The sequence below is a fragment of the Macaca mulatta genome, chromosome 3 (assembly GCF_049350105.2).
Source record: "Macaca mulatta isolate MMU2019108-1 chromosome 3, T2T-MMU8v2.0, whole genome shotgun sequence".
NCBI lineage: Eukaryota > Metazoa > Chordata > Mammalia > Primates > Cercopithecidae > Macaca > Macaca mulatta.
Window position 1 is genome coordinate 49,524,961 of NC_133408.1, and position 25,467 is coordinate 49,550,427.

The 25,467-nt window shown below is 50.3% G+C and overlaps 1 protein-coding gene across 28 annotated transcripts in view; it reads left to right on the top strand.

Annotated features, from left to right (window-relative positions):
• CUX1 (cut like homeobox 1) overlaps positions 1-25,467 on the top strand; it is a 472,306-nt gene that overhangs the window by 427,451 nt on the left and 19,388 nt on the right. For 22 of the 28 annotated variants that reach the window (XM_028844752.2, XM_077994453.1, XM_028844759.2 and 19 more), the window contains one exon: positions 8,110-9,799. In XM_028844752.2, the coding sequence (XP_028700585.2) occupies positions 8,110-8,761 (652 nt within the window). In that variant the 3' untranslated portion in view covers positions 8,762-9,799. 28 annotated transcript variants of the gene reach the window in all.

Sequence of the window (25,467 nt, forward strand, 5' to 3'; positions counted from 1 at the left end):
GCTAGAGTGCAGTGGTGCAATCATAGCTCACTGCAGCCTCGAACTCCTGGCCTCAAGCAATCCTCCCACCTCAGGTTCCCAAAGCCTTGCGATTATAGGCATGAGCCACTGCACCTGGCCTGAACTTTTATTTCTTAGTGATTTTGCAGTGCTTTCTCGGGGTCTTCTGCCGTGTTATCTTCCAAATTAGTTTGATTAGTTCTGTAATTAAATAAATGAAGTCATTTAAGGCCTTTGCTTTTGGGAAAGTTCATGAGTTAATGAAGACAGATTGAGCGTCTTCTAGATCTCAGATTCTGAGCTAAGTTTCACCAAGTTATATCACTTAATCCTCACAAAGTATATGAGATACCACATTCTCTTCCCTTTTTTTTTTTTTTTTTTTTTTTTTTTTTTGAGATGGAGTCTCGCTCTGTCGCCCAGGCTGGAGTGCAATGGCACGATCTCAGCTCACTGCAACCTCCTTCTCCCAGGTTCAAGCGATTCTCCTGCCTCAGCCTCCCGAGTAGCTGAGACTACAGGTGGGCACCACCACGCCCGGCTAATTTTTGTATTTTTAGTAGAGACGGATTTCAACATGTTGGCCAGGCTGGTCTCCAACTCCTGACCTCACATGATCCACCTGCCTCAGCCTCCCAAAGTGCTGGGATTACAGGCATGAGCCACTGCACCTGGCCAGTTCTCTTCATTCTACAGATGAAAAATACAGAACTCAGAGGGGCTAAGGAGGTCAGGGCCCAGCGCTCTCTTGGTAGAACAAAGTGCACTGGGATGAAGGGTTTGGAGTAGATTGAGGAAACTCACTGAAGGTTCCTGAGTTGCTGATCATAGCTATAACCATACTCTCTACTGCTAGAAACCAAGAATTCCAGGGCCCTGATGGAGATCCCTAAGCTAGTGCCTTGCCAGTGACCATCTCAGGTGCTGCTTCCCATTGTCCTTAGGGCCCGATAACACTGGGGTAGGCGCGCCTGGTTCAACCAAGGTGACCATATATAGGTGTAAGTGATGGCAGTGGGGCCCTCCCAGCTGTGCATGTGACACAGTCACGGGCAGTACAAGGTCACAGTCAGGCTGGAGGGGAAGTTGTGTCTCTCACAGGGCCCTCCCTCCCCCGTAAGGTCCACTGGAGTTCCTGAAGGGTCCCAGTAAACCACCCAGGCTCTGAACAAATTGGGAAACTAAAATATTAGGTTGGAGCCCAAATCACACCTTTATTACCCGTAAAGGCAAAGTCACAACATGCTGCTCGTTGTGAGAGCTGAGCGCACCGGCTACGTGGACCCTAGACCCAGGCAAACTTTCCCACAATGGCAGCCCTGGTTCCGCACGGGCCTCCCCATGTGCCGGCTACCTCCCGCAAGGACAAAATCCAGGATTAGCCAGGCATGGTAACACGCACCTATAGCCCCAGCTACTCAGGAGGCTGAGGCGGGAGGATCATGTGAGCCCAGGAGGCAGAGGCTGCAGTGAGCCAAGATCACACCACTGCACTCCAGTCTGGGTGACAGAGCCAGACCCTGTCTCAAAAAAGAAAGTAAGTCCAGGAGCTGCACAGCCAGTTTCTTCATTCCAAATTTAGCAATCAGATCAAAACAGAGGCAGAGGGAGGCCAGCAGTTAGAACAGTGGAGGTCCCTCTACTTGGAAGGAAACTTCAGCATTAATGAAGCAGAATGAAGGAAATGAACAGAAACGTGGACAGGGTTTCCTGAAGCTTCTCTCCACCAGGTGCTATGCTACCCATTTCCACTTTCTTTCTTTTTTTTTTTTTTTTTCTGAGACAGAGTCTTGCTCTGTCACCCAGGCTGGAGTGCAGCGGCGCAATCTCAGCTCACTGCAACCTCTGCCTCCCAGGTTCAAGCCATTCTTCTGCCTCAGCCTCCCAAGTAGCTGGGATTATAGGTGCCCGCCACCAAGCCTGGCTAATTTTTTGTATTTTTAGTAGAGACTGGGTTTCACCATGTTGGCCAGACTGGTCTCGAACTCGTGACCTCAAGTGATCCACCTCGGCCTCCCAAAGTTCTGGGATTACAGACGTGAGCCACCACGCCCAGCTGCCGTTTCTACTTTCTAGCCACAAAGATGCTGCATTTTGAAGTCTCCTGTAATTCACGTCCATTTTAGGACATGTGTGGTAACTCTTTCTATAATATAGATGCATGCAAAGCCCTAGGTTACTATCTGGGCATAGACGCTACCAATTATAAAAAATAGCTCCAAAACTATGTTCCCTGGCCCTGCTGGGGCCACGTTTGTTTCCCAAGTCCCCCAACAGGCTTCAGCTGCATGGCAGTCACTGCCCCCTGGCCAGAGCATACCCCCCTCAGGTTTCTCAGTTTGCCGCTTGTCTTGCTGGTCTTCTGACAGTCATGCCCATCGCACTGTAGTCTGCAGTCATGGTGGCGATGCCTCTTTTGTGCATTTTAGCACTAACAAATTCAATGGTACACCTGTGGCAAAGATAAAGAGAGAAGGGGAGAGAAGAAGAAGACCAGTAGGACCTCAAAACTTAGTAAATGAAATTTAGTAAACCCAGGTGTGGGCTGGGTGTGGTAGCTTATGCCTGTAATCCCAGAACTTTGGGAGGCCGAGGCGGGTGGATCACTTGAGGCCAGGAGTTCGAGACCAGCCTGGCCGACATGATGAAACCTCGTCTCTACTAAAAATACAAAAATTAGCCGGGTGTGATGGTGTGCGCCTGTAATCCCAGCTGCTCAGGAGGCTGAGGCAGGAGAATCGCCTGAACCTGTGAGGTGGAGGCTGCAGTGAGCCATGATCATACCACTGCACTCCAGTCTGAGTGACACAGTGAGACTCTGTCTCAAAAAAATAAACGAATCCCAGGTCTGAATCCAGAGTAGACACTCAACAAATGCTTCCTTTCAAAAATAACTCCACAACAAAGCAGGATGGGCTGAGTCAAATATGGGATCCAAGAGATGAGTTTGAGCTGCAGAGATCTGGAAAAATATCATGGAAGAGGTATGAGATGAGTAGGCTCTTGAAAGGAGGATTGGAGTACAGAATTTTATAAGCAACGAAACAGGTGGAAGGAGAAACAAGGGACCAGGCACAGTGGCTCATGCCTAGAACCCCATTGGGAAGCGGACGCAGGAGGATGGTTTGAGGCCAGGAGTTCGAGACCAGCCTCAGCAACATAGTGAGAGCCTGTCACTAGAGAAAAAATAATAATAATAATAAAATAGATGAAGGAGAAGTGAGCATTCAGAATTGGCATGAAATTGCTTGTCTAAGATTGCCCAGCAGGGCCGGGCTCAGTGGTTCACGCCTTTAATCCAAGCACTTTGGGAGGCCAAGGCAGGCAGATCATCTAAAGTCAGGAGTTCGAGACCAGCCTGGCCAACATGGTGAAATTCTGCCTTTACTAAAAATGCAAAATTAGCCCAGTGTGGTGGCACATGCCGGTAATCCCAGCTACTCGGGAGGCTGAGACTCTCTTGAGCACAGGAGTTCGAGACCAGCCTGAGCAAGATAATGAGACTCTGTCTCTACAAAAAATTTAACAATTAGGCTGGGCATAGTAGCTCACACCTTACAGCCCAGCACTTTGGGAGACTGAGGTGGGCGGATCATGAGGTCAGGAGATCGAGACCATCCTGGCTAACATGGTGAAACCCTGTCTCTACTAAAAAGATAAAAATTAGCCAGATGTGGTGGCACACACCTGTAATCCCAGCTACTCGGGAGGCTGAGGCAGGAGAATCACTTGAACCCCGGAGGCGGAGGTTGCAGTGAGCTGAGATCGCACCATTGCACTCCAGCCTGGGCGACAGAGCAAAACTCCATCCCCCCGCCAAAAAAAAAAGCCCACCCACCCATCAGGCCAAGGGCAGAGCAGAGATGCAGACTGAGTTTTTTCTCCAAGGCTTTTGTTCTTTCACTAAATGCTTTGTACAGACCAATCTGCTGTTATACCCGACAGAGCTTCCCAATGCTGCATGTGTTATATCCCTAACCAAGAATGTAGTTTTTTACATTCTTTTCTCAGGGGTTAAACAGGAAACGTTGATTTTCTTTTCTCCTGCCCCACTGGAACCCTCAGGGAGTAACACTTGGTGTCAATTTTTGCCCCCTCAAAAAAAACCAAGCTTTATTTCCTCTCATCCTTTTACTTCAAGGGGATTAGGAATATCTCTGGCTAAAGGCAATTAAAAATATCTCAGACTAGGCCAGGCACAGCCTGTAATCCCAGCACTTGGGGAGGCCAAGGTGGGAGGATTGCTTGAGCCCAGGAGTTTGAGACCAGCCTGGGCAACATAGCGAGACCACGTCTCTACAAAAAATAGAAAAACTCAGCCGGGTGTGGTGATGCGTGCCTGTGATCCCAGCTACTCAGGAGGCTGAGGTGGGAGAATCACTGAACCCAGGAGGTTGAAGCTGCAGTGAGCCATGATCACGCCACTGCACTCCATCCCGGGCAAGAGAACAAGACCCTCCCGCAAAAAAACATATCTCAGGCTGACCATTTACCCAGGATTGATGACAAGATTGCCAGAATAACACACCACAGGACACGGCTCTCCCCTGGAAGAACAGGTCCACCCAGTAGGAACTCAGATTCCGAACCCTTGTAGCCACGGCATTCCGTGAGTCTTGTGTGACTTCCCTAAAAAACCGCAACTGCTCCTGGAAGCTCATCTTTCTAGGCCAGAAGACAGTATTCCTTAGACACATGGAGACAAATCTAGGCTAAGAAGGATAATGTCTCACATCTGTGGAGCACAAGGCATGTGCCAGGCACTGAGCCAAAAAGTTTTTTGTTTGTTTGTTTCTTTTCTGATTGTGGTTTTGGTTTTGGTTTTCGTTTTTTGAGAAAGGGTCTCGCTCTGTCGCCCAGGCCGGCGTGCAGTGGCAAAATCTCAGCTTACCACAGCCTTGAACTCCCAGGCTCAATCAGTCCTTCCATCTGAGCCTCAGGAGTAGCTGGGGCTGCAGGTACACGCCACCATACCTGGCTAATTTTTTGTATTTTTTTGTAGAGATGGGGTTTTGCTCTTTTGCCCAAGCTGGTCTCTAACTCCTGAGCTCAAGCAATCTCCCATCTCGGCCTCCCAAAGCCCTGGGATTACAGGTGTGAGTCTCTGCACCCGGCCTGAGCAGACAGTTTTATAGATGTATCATCTTATCAGTCCCTCCATCAGCACCCAAGTGCAGTGCTGCTGGCCCCATTTTACAGGCAAAGTCTGCACGTAGGGGCCAAGCTCATGAGCATGGAAACCTAGGCCCCACGCCTAACGGTGTCCCCTCCCCAGCCTTAGGGCTTATCACAGCACACAAACAGCAGCTGGATGGTGACCCCTTTTTGAGTGTCTACTTTGGGTCGTACATCATACATTTAATACCTTATTTAATCACGCCTGTAATCCCAGCACTTTGGGAAGCCGAGGGGGTTGGATCACCTGAGGTCAGGAGTTCGAGACCAGCCTGGCCAACATGGTGAAACACCGTCTCTACTAAAAATACAAAAACTTACAAAAAATTAGCCAGGCGCCATGGCACATACCTGTAATCCCAGCTATTCGGGAGGCTGAGGCAGGAGAATCATTTGAACCCAAGAGGCGGAGGTTGCAGTGAGCTGAGATCGCACCACTGCACTCCAGCCTGGGCGACAGAGTGAGACTCCATCTCAAAAAAACAAAAAAAAAAACCTGAAGTTTTCTTATTTCTCACAGAATGCTATGGCTGTGAGGTTAAATAACTTCTCCAAGTTGCACAGCTAGTAAGCACCAAAGCCACATGTCCAACCGCGATGTGCCTGCTTCCAAAAAGCCTGCACTCTGGCGTGGGGTCTGGCTGGAACCAAACCTTCACTACCCGTACAGCCTCCCACCTCCCCAGTCAGAGTGGGTGGGGTGCAGAGTTTCACCCCAACTAGCAGTCTCACTGCCAGGGAGCTTGAAAGCCATAGCGCCCAGGAACCTGTTCACAGAAGCCCCCGTTTCCCGGGCTCCCAAGGTAGCCCCAGGAAAGGGGGAAAGACTTACACACCATGGAACTTCTGGGGGGCTTCTCAGAACCCTTCCCTTCTGAACCAGAGCTCACAAATCTTTCAGGACAAGGTTCAGAGCTCACTGCACACAGGAACCAAATAACTCCGTAGCAGATTCACACCGCCCTACACCCCGCCAGAGTTCAATACCCTGGGCTAAGCTACAGTAGGATCTTCCCCAGGGGAGTCCCCACAGTCAGCACAGGACCCAGTGCAGAATAGGAGCCCAGAAAACCTTTTTTTTTTTTTTTTTTTTCCTTGAGACAGGATCTTGCTCTGTCGCTCAGGCTGGAATGCAGTGGCACAGTCTCAGCTCAGTGTAACCTCCGCCTCCCACGTTCAAGAGATTCTCCTGCCTCAGCCTCCTGAGTTGCTGGGATTACAGGTGCCTGCCACCACGCCTGGCTAATTTTTGTATTTTTAGTAGAGACAAGGTTCCACCATGTTGGCCAGGCTGGTTTCGAACGCCGGGCCTCAAGCCATCGGCCCGCCTCAGCCTCCCAAAGTGCTGGGATTGCAGGCATGAGCCAACACACCCAGCCTCAGTAAGCCTTATTGGCCGGGCTTGGTGGCTTACACCTGTAATATCAACAACTTTGGGAGGCCAAGGCAGGAGGATCACTTCAGCCCAGGAGGTCAAGTTTGCAGTAAACTATGATTGTGCCCCTGTACTCCAGCCTAAGCAACATCATGAGATCCTGTCTCTACAATATTTTAAAAATTTAGCTGAGCATGGTGACATACACCTGTGGTCCTGGCTACTCAGGAGGCTGAGGCAGGAGGATCACCTGAGCCTGGGAGGCGGAGGCTGCAGGGAGCTATGATCACACCACTGTATTTCAGCCTGAGTGACAAAGCAAGACACTGCCTCTGAGTAAAATAAGGAAAGGGAAAAAAAAAAAAAAAAAGGAAAAATACAGAATTTGGTGGAATTCCACCCTACCCTGGACCACAAGTCCCCAACCTGACCTTCTGTGGCTCAGAGATTAAAATTTTCACTTTGGCGGCTATCCATTAATTGATCCTCTCCCCTGAAGTCCTGATGGATGCAGTGGTCATCAGGCAGTTTCACTGATGAACTCACCCAGCCTTCATTACTGCACACCAGTGGCACCAGTGCAAGGCCTGGGTGTACAAAGAATAAATGGGACCTTGTCTTTCTCAGTCTAGTTGGAGCGGGATAGGATGGGATGTAGGAAACGTGTCACTCAATAAGAACCCTGGCCGGAAGTGGTGGCTCATGCCTGTAATCCCAGCACTTGGGGAGGCCCAGGCAGGAAGATTGCTTGAGCCCAGGAGCTCAAGACCACCCTGGGCAACATGGAGAGACTCTATCTCTTTAAAAAAATTAAAAAAATTAACAAGCATAGTGACACACTTGCACTCCTAGCTACTCAGGAGGCTGAGATGGGAGGATCACTCAAGCCCAGTAGTTGGAGGCTGCAGTGAGCTGTGATGGCACCACTGCAGTCCAGTCTGGTGACAGAGCAAGGCCTTGTTTCCAAAAGGTTTTTGGAAAATAAAATAAGTGGCCGGACACAGTGGCTCACACCTGTAATCCCAGCACTTTTGGAGGCCGAGACAGATGGATCACCTGAGGTCAGGAGTTTGAGACCAGCCTGGCCAACATGGTAAAACCCCATCTCTACAAAAAATGCAAAAATTAGCTGGATGTGGTGGCGGGTGCCTGTAATCCCAGGTACTCTGGAGGCTGAGGCAGGAGAATCGCTTGAACCCGGGAGGCAGAGGTTGCAGTGAGCGGAGATTGAGCCACTGCACTCCACCTGGGCGGCAATAGTGAAACTGTCTCAAAAAATTAAAATTAAAACAAGTGCCTGTGGCACTTGTTGCAGTGGAGAAGAAAGGAGTGGTGTCCCAGCCCTGGGATGCTGGGATGGCTCCTGCCAGGCCCCGAGGGGTAGGTGGTGACTCTGGAGAGGGGGTGCCCCATGGCCCGAGGGTCGCTGGAGGGGCACGGAGGGGCCTCCAGGCTGGATGGAGCAGGAGCCCCAGAGAGAGAGGTCTGGCCAGGGTGGCACCAGGGGCCCTGTCCCCAGCAGCACTCCCCTCACGTCCGCACCTCTTGTTGTCTTGTAGGTCTCGGATTCGCAGAGAACTGTTCATTGAGGAAATTCAGGCCGGGAGCCAGGGCCAGGCGGGCGCCAGCGACTCACCCTCGGCCCGCAGCGGCCGGGCGGCGCCCAGCTCAGAGGGCGACAGCTGCGACGGCGTGGAGGCCACCGAGGGCCCAGGCAGCGCCGACACCGAGGAGCCCAAGTCTCAGGGAGAGGCCGAGCGGGAGGAGGCGCCGCGGCCGGCGGAGCAGACGGAGCCGCCGCCCTCGGGGACCCCGGGCCCGGACGACGCCCGCGACGACGACCATGAGGGAGGCCCCGCGGAAGGCCCGGGGCCTCTGTCCAGCCCCGCCACCGCCACCGCCACCGCCACCGCCGCGCCCGCGGCCCCCGAGGACGCCGCTACCTCAGCCGCCGCCGCGCCAGGGGAGGGCCCCGCAGCCCGGAGCTCCGCGCCGCCGCCCAGCAGCAGCAGCAGCAGCAGCAGCAGCAGCAGCAGCGCCCCCCGCAGGCCCAGCTCGCTGCAGAGCCTCTTCGGCCTCCCGGAGGCCGCGGGCGCCCGGGACTCGCGCGACAACCCCCTGCGCAAGAAGAAGGCCGCGAACTTGAACAGCATCATCCACCGCCTGGAGAAGGCCGCCAGCCGGGAGGAACCTATCGAATGGGAGTTCTGAGAGGCCGCGGCCCCGGGGCGGGCAGCCAGACTGGGCTGCAAGGGCCTGGACGGGGTCGGACGGGGCAGGAGCTGCAGACACCGTGGCCTGGGCTTGGCCCGCGGCCTGCACCGACCCCAGGCCGGACCTGAGCCCGCAGCCCAGACCCACTCCACGGTCCGGGGCCTGCACCGACCCGAGGCCCAGATCCAAGCCCGTGGCCCAGACCCACTCTGCGGCCCACACCGACCCTGAGGTCCCGGGCCGACCCTGCGGCCTCCACCAACCCTGCGGCCCAGACCCAGTCCGCGGCCTGGACCGCTTCGCGCACTTACCGCCCTGCGGGCCACAGGGCAAAATCGCCATAGGCCAAGGTGCATATAGAAAACAAAGGAGCATTAAGCCCAATCTATGTCGAGTTTTCAAGGAAGAAAACGGAAATGTGTGGTCGAGCTTTTTTGTACCCTGAAGTGTTTTTTTTATTGCCCTAAGTGATTTCCACAGGTTCTGGAATAACTCTTACAGCTTTGCCTTGTGTCCTCCTGTTCCGTGTGGGCTTTAAAAGAAAAAAAATCAAACCCACATATTAAAAGGGGGCTTTTTATCTGCCATCTAATGGCTTCAGAGCGATAATACACTATTATCTTCTTAAACCAGGAAAAAAAAGGGGGGGGGATTTTTCAGAAAAATTAAAAAAGAAAGTTTTTGTAGCTGTTCAGTTGCCACTAAGAGATTGCACAGTCAAAACGACTCTAAACACACTAGTTTGGATTCCTAAATATTTTCAAGAAAAGAATCTTCTCGTTTGAAACTTTGAATTAAAATAAAACACATTTACTCCACATATTTTTTAACAAAAAGAAAACGTCACATCAGGAAACTCTGATTTTGTGGTAGCTGACATAGTGTTTTCTTGTACGTGAATAGAATCCTGACATGTAGTGCACATCGATGTATAGCTTTAACTGACCCTGGGTTTTGCAGACCAGGGTTTGTTTAATACACTCCATTCTAGGCCAAATCAGGACAGAAAAAAAAAAAAAAAGAAAAAAAAGAAAAGATCCGAATCTAGGTATTTTATAATCTGCTTTTTAACCTCTAACCGCAGAGCACGCTGATCAGACCTCATATCTTGGAGGTTTAGGAGACAAGTTAGAAGAACTGTAGCATGTACCTGTCAATTTTGTTTAATTTATGGTGTCTCAGTCTGTCTGTGCGTCTGCACGTGTGCAAGCATTGAAAGAAAGGAGAGAGTAGTCCGGGCGAGCACAGCAGGCAGTTCCGGGGCCAGATGGGCCCGTCCCCAAGTAGATAGCAGTCTACGGATCTCTCTCTGGCACAGAAGGCACCTCACCTCACACCACTCTCCTGGGCACCTGATGAACTGAGCCCTCCCAGGGGAAGACACTCCCCAGGCCTGGGCAGGGCTTGCACGTGCACTCTCTCTCTCTTTACCTTTTTCTTCCCACCACAAGCACTGATGACCCTGTTGAACTCGTGGGAAACTTCCTTTCTCTGCAGGAGAGAGAACGTGGCATTTTGGGCTCCCCACTCCCATCCCTGTAGAAATGGCCCAAACTCACACCAAAACGTGGATGCTCTTCAACTTCCAAACCTACCATTTGCCCTTCGTTCATTTCGCCTCTTAGAAAGTTCTTTTATGCACAGTTTTAGGGCAGTCTAAGTACAAACTGAAAGTCTAACTTGTCTCTGATTCCTCCCTTGTCTATGTGTATATGCGTGAGAATAGAGGCGGGTGAGAGTGTGCGTGCGTGTGCGTGTGTGCAATTTTATACGTCTGTGTATTTTCTTAAGTACCTGTGCACACGTAGAGTGCATTACTGCCACCTTTTTCAATAAGCTGTTTTATCAGTTACGGCTTCTACAAGTTTGCTAATTTAGACTCCTTTATTGCCATATCTTTAAACTAACAATAGATGATTTCGGTATATATATATATTTTTTTTTGCTTATTTATAGGTGCTGTATTTTATTATCTGATTGTTAGGAAGGGATGAAAGGGGCAAATATTCTTTAGAGGGATAGACTGCCGGCAGTATTGGGTATAATTTACAAGATGTAGTTGTCATACTGTATATTACTGATTGAAAACTTTTTGACCGTATTGTGTATCATTGAAACCTTTGTCTTAGGTCAACATCTTTGGATGACATTTTAATGGTGCATTCATTATTTCTTAAGTTTAATTAATATTACTTTTTTTTATTTAGGGGGTGGGAGGGAGTTATAATTTTAAAGGTATGCTCTGGCTGTTCCACCTCCGTGTGCTTGTTAATTAACTTGTAGGACTTTGACTGTAAGATGTGAAACCACGTTTCTTGCATGATGTTTTAGAGATTATTTCATTTACAGTCTTTTAACCTGCAACTGCAGCACTTAGTTCACGTTTTCACAAATTTTGAGAGTCACTACACTAAAGACAATGCCTTTTCATGAATAAGAAGTTTTCAGAAGGCTCTAGGGGGCTGGGAGGCAGGCCGTTTGTTTGTCTTTTGATGGGGGTATCATTTCTGAACTTGAAATCTGGTTCAGGGAGAAGAGAATTCAAAATCAGAGGAACTTAAGGGGACACGGGTCAACATCTGGCTCGATTCAGGTGCATTGAGAAGAGTGAGTTCACATCAGTGACCCTTAGGACAGTGAGTGGCAGAGCCCTAACGACTGTGGTGTCCTCTCCACAAAACCCTCAAGGGACTTTTGTCATCATGTGTGATGAATCTCTAAATATCATCTAATTTTCATAAGAATGAAAAGCAAGAAGTTAACATGAAATAGTGGGCTAGGGTTTCGTTTTAAAGGCATGACTGTTATTTACAAAGGTGTTAAATCTGAGGAAATGGACAAACACAGATTTATCCATTCTAGTGGCCAAACAGTAACAGTCTAAAACGCAGTCATTTTGGCCTCCCAAGCAATTTAGTCATATGTGGTGTTTTCTCTTTTTGGTTTTTATTTTTTACATTTTTAACTAGGTTACTGTTGGTTCCTATTCTGTCTTTTTTGCCAGACCTACATCTGGGTACCGGATACAATCAGTTGGTTAAATTTTGCTTGCAGTTCTGTGTATTCTTTTTCCTCTCTTATTTATTTTTTTAAAAAATGGAGATCCCAACCTTACGATCTTTGATGTTAAGCTAGCACTGTCTGTAATACTTCTAAGAGCTGCCACTAAAATAATACAGCAATCCGTGGCCGGGGGAGCACCCCCTCCTGGTTGGGCCCCTCAGTTGGAGTCTAAGGGTTAATCTCTCATCTTGCTAAGCAGTATTCAAGTGCCTTGAACAGTGTCCCCTCGGCGTGGCTCCCCTTCAGCACACTGATGTTCCAAGCAGTGGCCCCTGCAGGCAGCCGACCCCCTTCCTCTTCACGCCCTATGAGTTTAAGAAGCTGATTTGTACCTCTCCCCTGGGGGAAACGGTTCCATATAAAACACTAACACTTAATTACAAGCTCCATTATGCCATTTTAAATGGCTTCTTTTTGTTAATTGGAGGCAGTGTTCATAACTTAAGGCTTTTGCCATTAACTTAGCTGGCTAAGCAGAGGCTCGGCATAAAATCAGTGTTTGCATTTAGCCTCTTGACCCGGGGTTCCTGCCCAAGCTCCCTTGTGATAGCCAAGATGGCAGGTGTATGGGTTCTGCCCTAGACCTGTGCCCAACTCACTTCCATCCCAGAGGAGTCTTCTGTCCTCCTCCCCAATCCCCGAGCTCCCAGGTAACCTCCTCTTGAACTTGTGTATCAGTGAAGACATCTGTGGTTTCTGCTCACCAGACCTCTCTTTAGAAAGGGTTATCAGAGCCATGGAGCTTAGCTCAACTGGATTCTTCCAGACGATCTTAGGAGTCATCTTGGCATGAGGCAGCTTCTAAGCATCTCCTGGGACAGGATCGGGGCAGACAGCCCAGGGATGCGTGCGTGGGGGAACTCTCTGAGAAATGCCAGGATCGTGGTTCACAGGGACTCACCATCAAACCCTGCTACTTTGTGCAAGTAATTGAGGCAAAAGATACCAGTCGACAGCCTCCCTGGGGTAGATCCCTTGTACCTCCAAAGTACAAATACCTCCCGGCTCAGTTTCCTTTCTGTCGCCATCTTTGTTTTCTTCCCATTGAAAAACCATTCTGTCTGTTGTGGACGTTCAGGTCTGCTGGTTGGCAGTCCGGGCCCAGAGTGCAGCAGAGCTCTGGGTTAAATATTCCTTTCTGGCCACCGCCCAAGCCCAGGTGGCCAGCTCTCATACCCCATCTCCCTCCTTGGCCAGGGCCAGCATCAGGCGTGCAGCTCACGACCAGTTTACACAGGTTGTAAAGAGATCGCTGTGGGCCTCTGCTGACTACTTTAAGATCGTGCCACAGCCAGGCCCTAAAAAGAGAGGAGAACAGGAGTCCCCAGGTGAGCTCCCTCACGGGCAGGTGCCTTCCCGACTAAGGTTGGACTGGATGACTTTGTTCCTCCTGCACGCATGTCCTTTGATACAAGGTAGATCAATGAACTCTGTTGACATTCTATGCAATGTTTTTCATTCCTCTTGATTTTAGCAAAGCAAATCTTACTGAAAAATAGCAGAGTCTGGGGAATAGACGCATGTCCTTCTGGGAGTCACACAAAGAAAAGCAGAGAGATTTTGAACTGAGGGGCGACAGCCTTTGCCTTAAATGCACTATGACAGGCGCATCTTGGCAGACCAGTGAAAACAAAAGTCCATAGACCTTACTCATCCCAAGGCCGACAAGCCAGCTGTACAGGGGGAGATGTAGCGATACGGGGCATGTGCGGTGGGCGTGCTGGGCTGTTCGCTGTGGTACTTTAGGCTGGAGGTTTGGCTCCAGTGCTGCCAGTGGGGGGGCCCTGTCCCTCCCCGGATGTCCTCCCTCTTCTTCACACTCCTCATTGTCCCTTCTACCTCACTAACCTGTGTTCTCCATCTGATGTCACCCAGAACCACACCCCGCAGAACTATGAGGCACGTGGGCTGGAGGGGGCGGGAAAGCTGCCAGCGCAGCAGACACGAGCATCCCTCTGCCTGGTGGGCTGGCGTTGTGTGTCTCTCCTTATGTGAGCACAACACGGACAGACAGCTGTGCTCTGCAAGGCACACGGATTTTTCTCTTGACTTCCACCTGTTCTCAAAGCTCCAGCAGCTGTTTCTTTTGCAGGCAGGGCGTGGTCTCAGGCCTCCAAGGGTCTTTGCCTATCCTTTCTGTCCAGTCCTGTTCAGCTGTTAAGATCCATCATGGCCATTATCCTTGCCCCGGGCTGCCCCAGAGTGGCCACATGAGGACACTTCCCAAGATTCCCAGCTGGCTTTGGGGAACGCTGTAGCTCTTGGGTGTCTGTTGTCTGTGGCATGGTTTCAGCGTCACTGCGAACGCTCCTTTGCAAACATCAAACATCTCAAAGACAGAAAAGGATAGATGGCTTCCTCCAGTCTACATGCCCCGTCCACACTTGCATCACCCTCTTATCCCAAAAGAATATGCCAGTTCCCATCCAGCACCGAAGAAAACCAGCTCCTGGGGCTGCTGGTTGGAGGTGGGTCTGTCCACTGTGGGGGTCACAGTGTTCCCCTGCTGGAGAGAGTTTGCAAGTAAGAACCCAAGTGTGGGGACAGCATCCTATGATTGGGCATTGACCAGCCAAAGCTCACATTTAGAAATCCCTCAGTGCTTCTGTGGTTTCACCTGGGCATCGATGACATTAGGGAAGCCTTTGTGACCACAAGGGCAGGGCTTATGGCCTGAGTAGCAAGGTGGTGACCTGGGGCCAGTGTGACATGGTTGGATCTCAGCGTGTACTAAATGTCAGTCTGGGCAGCACACTCGAACGCTAAGAGAATGGTCCAATTTGACGATCTTATGTCTATTTCCATCAGGTTTTGACTTTCTGTAGATGAAAACTACCAGGGAAAAGGGGAAGCAGGTACCCAGTAAAGTTTAGAAAGATCCAGTCTGTGAAACCCTTAGAGATGGGCTGAAAGTTAAGTCCACAACCCTTGGGCTTAATCAGGACAGAAGAGGAGGGGGCGTAGGGGGCAGAACGTAAAAGGAGCTCCAGCCCTGCTCCCGGCCCCCCAGCCCAGTCTTCCCAATTCCAGAGGCCTCGGCGGCCTGTGCTCCTCACCACGCTGGTCAGGGGAGTAGAAGGAAATGCAATTTCTGCCTGTCTGCCCGACTTCCAAACACTTCCCCCTCCTGCCCAGGCCTCTCCCACCACCACCTCTCCTCCAAAGATAACCGTGTCCATGCCGTCCGTGGCATCATCTCGAGTTTTCATTTTTGGATGAAGTGACATTTAGCTTTAACAAGACATTTCCAAAGCGCCTAGTCTCCTCCAAAATGCTAACTTTAAAAGTTGGGCATTGTAGGCGAAAAATCCCGAAAAAAAAAAAAAGAAAAAAAAGAAAAAAAAAAAAAAAGGTTGGCGAGAGAAAGACATTCGGCTATGCATAAATGTGCACTTCCCCCATCCCCCCGTTCTTAAACTCTTAAGATGCCCTTGAGTTGCTTTTCATGAATCCCTTTAGTTTACCTAGTAATGTTAAGAAAGCATTAGTCTGCGTTACTGTAATTTCTGTAGTGTTTAGGCTTTAATTTCTTCCACAAAATATGCTATATGCTATGTATCAAACTTTCTGTAATCAGAAAGAAAAGGTGCCTTATATCCCAATGTCACGGCTACATCCCTATGGAAATTAATCAGAAGCACAGTGTGTACGGAAGCATTGGGACTTATGCTGGTGAAACGAGACACCATTCAGCAAGACACATTGAAGTGGCACGGAGCTGCTTTTGTTTTATAATTCCTTTTTCCCCCCTTTTGCTTCTTTTTTATTATTTTTTTTTTTGTAGTTTGCTTTAAACAAAAAGCACTTAAATAGATGACTATGTGTAAAAGCTCTGTGCAATTGAAATCATTTTTCTTCATTTTTAAAAAATAACGTATTGCACACCAAATGAACTCAAAGTAAGCTTTAGATCAGGACGATTCAGGTTATGAATGAGTTTGTTCACTGTAGTTCCGTTTGTTCATGAACCGAAGGGAAAACAGGCCTCCCCCATTCCCTCCAGTCTCCCAGCCTGCCTCTTGGTGACCACTGAGCTGGGCGTGCAGGGCCCGCGGGCTCTGGCCGGAGCCGCTGGCCTGACGAGGCAGGATAGGGAGTGTCGGTGATTCAGAAGCTGAGAGCCTTCCCCAGTGTCTGAGGCCACAGCCATCCCTTCCAGCACTTAACCTTGTCTTGTTGAAATGGACTGACTGCTACTGACCTGCCGGCGTGCGTGAGGGTGATTATAAAAGGATGTTTCCTTGAGGAAAAAAAAAAAATTATTTCTATCCTCTTCTATTTATTATTAGGTTAATCATTTAAGTACTTATCAGGAGTGTATTGTTATTTTGTGTTTTGTTGTCATAAATGCTTTTTGCTGTCACTCTAGTGGTTACTATCCTCTGCCTTCCTCTCCTCCCCCATTCCCCCAGAGAACCAAGGCGTCTGGGGGATTAACTGGGGGGCAGATGGGTTTCCCCAGCAAAATCAAACACCTGTCTCCAGAGTAGCCACTCAAAAACTGGTGGTCTCTATGTGTCTAACTTTTTAAACGAGAGAGTATATGAACAAAAAAACATCTACCAACGAGTGAGGGAGTGCTGAGCTGAAGAACGCTCGCTTGAGGAGCTTCAGAGGAATCTTAGCAAAGCCAAGTTCAGTTCCCCAAAGCCTCCTAGAGCCTCTGGTAAGACTTCTGGGTTCATGAAGTTTCGGCGAACCCCGGTCAGAGAGGGCGCGGTGGCCTGGCCAAGACTTTACTTCCAAGCGAGAGAGTGATTTCTTGCAAGGCCCGCACGGGTTGATATGTTTTGGTTGGTTTTTTGTTGTTACTGTTTTTCTTGCGTACAAAGTTGGTCAAAACCATCTTTCAAAGCAACAGTGTTTTGTAGTACCAGGCTGTGGCTTGATGGCTCACCTAGGAGAGCATAGGCAGAGGGCCCCTTTTCTATAGGTGGTTCAATGTGGAGGAAGGTTGGGTGTGGAGATCGCTTGCTGTGGCCCCAAGCTCAGCCAGCAGGACACCAGTTGCTTGCCAATCGGGTGTGAAGGTGAGATGCCCTGCCTCAATCCCATGGGCCCAGCAGAAGGAATCTTACCCCAGGCCAAGGCAAGGGTCCTGCCCACCCCAAGGTAGGCTGGGAAGAGTATCTCTTTCCATACCATCACCTCCCCTTCTCCAAGATCACCGGGGGTCCTGATTTTGTTCTCTCTTTGAAAGAAACCCTCCACCGAAACAATGGTCCCCATCTCCCCAAAATACTTTTTTTTTTTCATTTTTCTCTAATCAGTCTATGCATTTCTCTCTCTCAAACCATCTTCTGCCTCTTCCCTTGAGAAAACGGGCATCTCACGTCCCCCATCTGAGACCTCTTGGGAAAAAAAAAAAAAATCCCGTGCGTTCTGGAGATGTGAGAATTCACCCAAAATTCTTAAAGCATTGGAGAATAGCTTGTTATAAAATAAAAGTGGGGGAAAAAAGAAGGTGGTTTTCCCCACATCCCTTTCCATTGAATAAGAGACCTAGTTCTTTGCGTTTGTGCAATAATAACTGTTTGCTGCTTGCCTTGAGAGCGGGTAGCACCACGCTCCTGTCCAGACTACTAACAGCACAAGACGCACTCGCAGGGTGGCGGAATCTTCCGGAAAACTCTTTATAAGCTCAGCAACCCCCAACCCACCCCCGCTCCAGTGTTTTGTCACGTCTTACATTTTAGCAGTATTTTATATTTTCTGTAACGCACCAAGTCTTAGATCTTTCTAGAGCTTGTTTGTTAATCCTCACAATCACAGATTTTTTTTTTCTCCAATCCTCACAAAGACCCAATTGACCAAAAAAGAAAAAAGGAAAAAAAAAAAAGTCTTTTTTTTTTTTTTTTTTTTGTACAAATCGCTTTGAGATGCCTCTGGTGTGTTGCTGTGTGACACCTCTCTGATAACATTTTATTTCTTGCTATTTGTTTTTCTACATTAAGAGTCAAAGTTGACCTGGCTGGCGTGGGGGTGGGGGAGGCACCCGTCGGCCCCTTGGTGTTGTCCCTCTGTCTTTGGTTAGCCATACGATGTTTGTTCTCAGCACTGTACAACGGTCCCTATATAATACGGAGAAGCAATATCACTGTATGAGACTCACACCATGTATTATTATTCACTAGCACCCTAGGTGTGATAATTGAAGTAAATATCTTTTATACAAACACAAGAATGTCTGGGTTGTTTTTATTTAAAGTGTTCTGGCCTGAGGACGAGCAGCAAACACTGTCATTCAGGGTCCAAATGGCACCTCGAGAATCGCCGTTCCCGAGGTTGTCCTCCTTGCACCTGTCCACACGTCCTCGGGCGTGTGGCTTCCGGGCACACAGAAAACCGCGTGGCTCTAGGAGGCATGGGGATTTCCGGCACCGCTCTTTCAGTCTGCATCCGGCTCACAGGAAGGGCTCCACCAGGGCCTTCATTCCTACTTGCTGTTGTCACCAGCACTGTTTGCCTAGCCTTGAACCCAGCCCTTACCCTCCCTGGCGTCCGCTTCCTTGTCTGTAAAATGGAGACACCATTGCCTGTCATATAGGCTTGCTGTGGGGAACCAGGAATGGTGGCCAATGCTGGTGTGGCACCGGGTTGGTGGTGGCAGCCCCAATCGATGGCACTTGGGTGACCAGGACTACGACCAGGCTGCTCTGCCTGGTGGCCCGCAGCTGATCAGTGGCGTGACCTCAACCTTCTGTGTGGGGCTCTCACTGTGCCCCTGACTCCTGATGTAACAGAAAGACAAGTGAAGAGCGCCAGTTAATGCTTGCGAGTGGGCCGGAAGAGGGGATTGGGACAGTGGCTTGCGGGTCTCTGGAATGCTGGGGCGGCTGAGCAGGGTCTCTTTCCAGATGGCGCTCAGGCTGGACGTGGGGGAATGGCTCTGCCGAGGTGGCTGCTAGGCTTCTCCGCGCAGTTGTGACTCAGAGGCTGTTGCTCGTCTTGAGACCTACCGGGTTGGAACAGAGCCGTCTGCCAGGCTGATGTGTGTCTAGTGGAAGTGGCGGATGACTTGGTCGCGTATTAATTCGGAGATTTCAGATTGTGGAATGCCCACATGTGATACAGAAGCATAAGCCTCTCTCCGAATTACACTGGATTCAATCCTTCCTCCAGTGGGAGAACCCAGAGTATGGGATGGAGACGACCCCCAGTGCCAGGTGCAATCGGCAGCCCCGCGTCTCACGCAGTCACTCAGGGCCAAGGGTGTCTCTAGAGTTACCCCAAATGCCAGCCCCCTCAGATAGGAGAGACCTGCATAAAACCCTAAGAGCTGGCCCGGCACAGTGGCTCACACCTGTAACCCCAGCACTTTGGGAGGCTGAGGCGGGCGGATCACTTGAGGTCAGGAGTTCAAGACCAGCCTGGCCAACATGGTGAAACCCTGTCTCTACTAAAAATACAAAAATTAACCAGGCATGGTGGTGGGCGCCTGTAATCCCAGCTACCTGGGAGGCTGAGGCAGGAGAATTGCTTGAACCTGGGAGGCAGAGGTTACAGTGAGTTGAGATTGCGCCATTGCACTCCAGCCTGGGCTATAGAGTGAAATTCCGTCTCAAAAAAAAAAAAAAAAAAAACCCTAAGAACTCTGCCAGTTTGGTATTTGACACACTGAAGTCTGACGTGGTTAATTTTTCTGTTTGCTAGTTTAGGCATGCCCCCATGTATTTAATGATCTGTTAACTAAATTAAAATAAGAAATGTTAAAAAAAAAAAAAAAAAGGGAGGGAGGGAGGGAGGGAAGAAAGGAAGGAAGGAAGCAAGCAAGCAAGCAAGCAAGCAAGCAAGCAAGCAAGCAAGCAAGCAAGCAAGCAAGCTGGGCACAGTGGCTCATTCCTGTAACTCTTATAAGCCCAGCACTTTGGGAGCAGGTCAAGGCAGGAGGATTGCTTGAGTGCAGGAGTTTGAGACCAGCCTGGGCAACATAGTGAGACCCCATCTCTACAAAAAATAAAAAATTTACTGGGCATGGTGGCATGTGCCTGTAGTCCCAGCTACTCTGGAGGCTGAGGTGGGAGGATCACTTCTGCCCAGGAGTTCAAGGCTGCAGTGATCTATAATGGCACCACTGCTCTCCAGCCTGGGCAACAGAGCAAGACCTTGAATCTTAAAAAAAAAAAAAAAAAAAGTTTGCTCAAAGTCTTTTTCCTCGGAAAGTTGAGACAGGGTCTCAGTCTGTTGCCACCTCCTCCTCCCAGGCTTAAGCAACCCTCCCACCTCAGCCTCCCAACTAGCTGGGACCACAGGTGTGCGCCACCACGCCTGGCTAATTTTTTGTAGAGACGGGGTTTCACCATGTTGCCCAGGCTGGTCTGAGCTCAGGAGATCCACCCACCTGGTTCTCCCAAGTACTGGGATTATAGGAGTGAGCCACTGCGCCCGGCCTCCCCACGTGCTTCTAAAGTGAGATTTAATTAAGCAAAACTGCAATTGCACCTGGTTTTGCAGGGCTAGCTGCAGAGGCAGAAAAAGAGAGTGAGATTTCACGTTCTGACTGCAATTGGCTGATGCCCCCATTCCAGGCAAATGGTTCAGTCTTGACCTTTCTCCTGTCCCCGCAGTTAAGTGGATCTGAACAGAACCTTGTTCCTTGCTTTTGTTTTTGAGACAGAGTCTCTCTCTGTTGCCTAGGCTAGAGTTTAGTAGCACGATCTAGGCTGGCTGCAACCTCTGTTTCCTGAGTTCAAGCAATTCTCCTGCCTCAGCCTCCTCGGTAATTGGGATTAGAGGTGCGTGCCACAATGCCCAGCTAATTTTTAGTATTTTCAGTAGAGATGGGGTTTTACCATGTTGGCCAGGCTGGTCTCGAACTCCTGACCTCAAGTGATCTGCCCACCTTGGCCTCCCAAAGTGCTGGGATTACAGGCGTGAGCCACCGTGCCCGGCCCCTTATTTGTTTTTTGTTTTGTTTTGTTTTTAAGATGGAGTCTGGCTCTGTCACCCAGGCTGGGGTACAATGGTACAATCTCGGCTCACTGCAACCTCTGCCTCCTGGGTTCAGGTGAGTCTCCTGCCTCAGCCTCCCAAGCAGCCGGGATTATAGGTCCTCACCACCACACCTGGCTTTTTTTTTTTTTTTTTTTTTTTTTTTTGTATTTTTAGTAGAGATGGGGTTTCACCATGTTGGCCAGGCTGATCTCGAACTCCTGACCTCAAGCGATCTGCCTGCCTCAGCCTCCCAAAGTGCTGGGATTACAGGCGTGAGCCACCGTACCCGGCTGCATGCTCTGAGGAAACACAATTGTACGTAGACAGGGTGGCACGACGTGATGATGAGATAGATTAGAGCGCTTGAATTGTCTGCAATGGCCCTGTGTGCTTCTGTTTAAAAGCCCCTCCGAGTGGCTGCCTGGGGATATGCTGCTCCTCTCCACAGTCCTAGCATGCCAGCTTTGGAGGCACACCAGCTTGCTGGTGTCTACTTCAGTTCATCACTGATTCCTGTGAGGTGGCAGAGGCCTGGGCCCACATGTACGGACCCAACCAGGGAACTGGGAGGGCTCCACAGAGCTACGGTGATGTTGCCAGGGCTCCCGGCCAGGGGACCATTGATCAGCAACTGACTCATACAGTGTTGAGTGACTGGTCTCCATAGACAGGGGAGACACAGCCTGGCCCCAGCCTTGAGCAGGCATTGCCCAAGTTCCTGCCTTTTCCAAGAAATTCAGACTCTTCGAATACCAACAAGGAAGGGCTCTGGTCGAGTATGGTGGCTCACGCCTGTAATCCCAGCACTTTAGGAGGCTGAGATGGACGGATCACCTGAGGTCAGGAGTTTGAGACCAGCCTGGCCAACATGATGAAACCCCATCTCTACTAAAAATACAAAAATTAGCCGGGCATGGTGGTGCACACATGTAATCCCAGCTACTCAGGAGGCTGAGGCAGGAGAATCACTTGAACCTGGGAGGTGGAGGTTGTAGTGAGCCAAGATTGCACCACTGCGCTCCAGCCTAGGCAACAGAGCGAGACTCTGGCTCAAAAAAGTAAAAAATAAATAATACCAATAGGAAGAGCCCTTTCTCTTTTTTTCAAACAGAATCGGGTATGGATAAGTAATAGCAGAACTGGCCGGGCGCGGTGGCTCAAGCCTGTAATCCCAGCACTTTGGGAGGCCGAGACGGGCGGATCACGAGCTCAGGAGATCAAGACCATCCTGGCTAACACAGTGAAACCCCGTCTCTACTAAAAAATACAAAAAACTAGCCGGGAGAGGTGGCGGGCGCCTGTAGTCCCAGCTACTCGGGAGGCTGAGGCAGGAGAATGGCGTGAACCTGGGCGGCGGAGCTTGCAGTGAGCTGAGATCCAGCCACTGCACTCCAGCCTGGGCGACAGAGCAAGACTCTGTCTCAAAAAAAAAAAAAAAAAGTAATAGCAGAACTGCCTGTTTGGGGCAGTGGTGTGGCCTCCGGGGAGCAGGATTTGAGGACAACCCTGCCATTGTTCAGGGAGGCAGTGTCTGTGGTCAGGAGACACTGGCTGTATCAGGATCCCAGCAGCGTCACTTACTGGCTGATGACCGTGGGCAAGTCTTAGTCGACGCTCAGGAAATCTTTGAAAGAATGAATGAGTTTAACTTCCTAGTGCGTCTGTTTCTGTCTCTGTAAAGGGGATAGAAAAAGCCAAACTCGGTCGGGCACGATGGCTCATGCCTGTAATCCCAAGGCTTTGGGAGGCCACGGCAGGAGGATCCCTTGAGGCCAGGAGTTCAAGACCCACCCTGGGACACATAGCAAGACCCCATCTCTACAAAAATGTTTAAAATTCGCCGGATGTGCTGGCACATGCCTGTAGTCCCAGCTACTCGGGAGGCTGAAGGATGGCTTGAGCCCAGGAGCTCAAGGCTGCAGTGAGCTATAATTGCATCACTGTACTCCGGCCTGGGTGACAGAGTGAGACCCTGTCTCCAGTTAAAAAACTAAGAGGTAGGTGGCTCACGCCTGTAATCCCAGCACTTTGGGAGGCCGAGGCGGGTGGATCACGAGGTCAGGAGATTGAGACCATCCTGGCTAACACGGTGAAACCCCATCTCTACTAAAAAATACAAAAAATTAGCCGGGCGCAGTGGCGGGCACCTGTAGCTATTCAGGAGGCTGAGGCAGGAGAATCGCTTGAACCCGGCAGGCAGAGGTTGCAGTGAGCTGAGATACCTCCACTGCACTCCAGCCTGGGAGACAGAGCAAGACTCCATCTCAAATAAATACATAAATAAATAAGAGGTCAGACTCACAGGGTTGCTGAGAGAACCCAGTGAGAAGACCTGGAAACCACTCGCCCAGCTTCCAGTGCCAGGGCAGAGCCTGGAAGGATCCAAGTGAGGCCTATGCAGTTACTGGCAGTGGAAGCAGCAGAGGACTGGCCGGCCCTCCCGGGGTCTTGCTGCCCATGGCCAGGCCCCATCTCCTGGGGTCTCTCGTCTCTCTAACACACGTGGCCACTGGGTTTGGCTGTGATGGGATGGGACTGAGCCGTGGTAGATGCTCACATCAGATCGCAAAGAGGGCCAGCTGTGCCTCAGCCTGGGAGACCCTGCAGCTCCAGGAATCCTGGTGCAAGTTTCCAACTGAGGAAACAGATGCTTGCCGCAGGGTAGCATCCACTCGCCCGTGAGCTAGAACATACCCAAGGCTGACCGTGGGCAGCTGCCTTACACGCTGGGGTTATTACAGGGCAAACCAGGAGCTCACCTTCTTATGAAGGGACAGACAGTAGACGTAATAAATAAGTGAATGAGATAGTTGCTTTGAAGGTAATCAATGTTATAAGGAGGATGGGAAGACCAAGTGAAAAGAGTTAAAGTTTTTTTTTTTTTTTTGGAAGATGAAGTCTTGCTCTGTTGCCCAGGCTGGAGTACACTGGTGCAATCTCGGCTCACTGTAACCCCCACCTCCCAGGTTCAGGCGATTCTCCTGCCTCAGCCTCCCAAGTAGCTGGGATTACACGTGTACACCACCACACCCAGCTAATTTTTGTTATTTTTAGTAGAGACAGTGGTTTCATCATGCTGTCCATTCTGGTCTCGAACTCCCGACCTCAAGTGATCCGCCCGCGTCAGCCTCCCATAGTGCTGGGATTACAGGTGTGAGCCACTGCACCCAGCTGAAAAGGGTTAAAGTTTTAAATCGGGTGGTCAGGGTAGGCCTCCCTAAGAAGTTCCCTTCTTTGTTTAATTTATTATCTTTTTCTTTTTTTTTTTGGAGACAGGGTCTCACTCTGTCACCCAGGCTGAAGTGCAGTGGCGTAATCATAGCTCACTGCAGCCTCCAACTCCTGGGCTCAAATTATCCTCCCAGCCTCCCTAGTAACTGGGACTACAGGCGCACATCACCGCTTTTGGCTAATTTTTGTATTGTTTGTAGAGACGACGTCTCGCTATGTTGCCCAGGCTGGTCTCAAACTCCTGGCTTCCAGCAATCCTCCCACCTGGGCCTCCCTAAGTGCTGGGATTACAGGCATGAGCCACCGATCCCAGACAGAAGTTAACTTCTAAACAGTCGTGGCAGAGGTGAGGGAATGAGCCCTGCAGATGTGAGAGGGAAGGACGTTCTAGGCAGTGGGAACCGCCAGTTCAAAGGTCTCGTGGTGCAAACGTGTCTGGAGACCAGCATGGCCGCAGCACCGTGACCAGGAGGAAGAGTGGGAAGCGGTGAGGTCAGAGAGACCAGGGAGAGGCGGAGCATGGGGGCCTTGTCGGCCATTGCAGAGTCTTTGGCTTTTACTCTGAGTCAACTGGGGGCTATTGGAGGGTTTGAACAGAGGGTCCTGGCTCTGGTGGGGAAACAGGAAGTAGGATTTATTATTGGTAGGCATGAGTAAGGAGGGGTCTGCACAGGGGAAGCCCTCAGAAGCACAGGGGCCAACACTCACCCGGGAGGCCGCGACTGGGGCTGCGTTTGACCCCCAGCCATGCCAGATGAGGGAGCCGCTTCTCAGCCACCATGTGGGATCAGCTTCATCCGCATTGAACCTGATCAAGGCCCGCTGCTTTGTGCTCTAGATCTTCTGGCAGCCAGGGAACTTGGACTTGGCCCCACGTATGACCTCAATCACATGCTCATGGTTCTGCTGTTGGTACAGATAGACATGATGACCTGGCCAACGTGAACCCTGGCTGTCACATCCCGGGGCTTTCCAAGGGCACCCCGAATACTTGCCTGGTGTCTAGACGAGAGACAGCACGAGGTCAGAGACACAAATGTCCAGTGGAAAGAAATGTCTCCAAGGTTCCTTAGGGCAACCCATATAAGAAACAGACTGTGTGGCCGGGCGTGGGGGCTCACGCCTGTAATCCCAGCACTTTGGGAGGCCAAGGTGGGTGGATCACCTGAGGTCAGGAGTTCAAGACCAGCCTGGCCAACATGGCGAAACCCTATCTCTACTAAAAATACAAAAAAGTTAGCCAGGCATGGTAGTGGGTGCCTGTAATCTCAGCTACTCAGGAGGCTGAGGCAGGAGAATCGCTTGAACCCGGGAGGCAGAGTTTGCAGTGAGCCAAAATTACGCCACTGTACTACAGCTTAGGCGACAAGAGCAAAAATCTGTCTCAAATTTTAAAAAGAAAGAAAAAGAAAGAAACAGACTATGTACTTTACTGAGGAGGGTGCTGTTTGCAACCATTGCAGCTTACAAGGTCA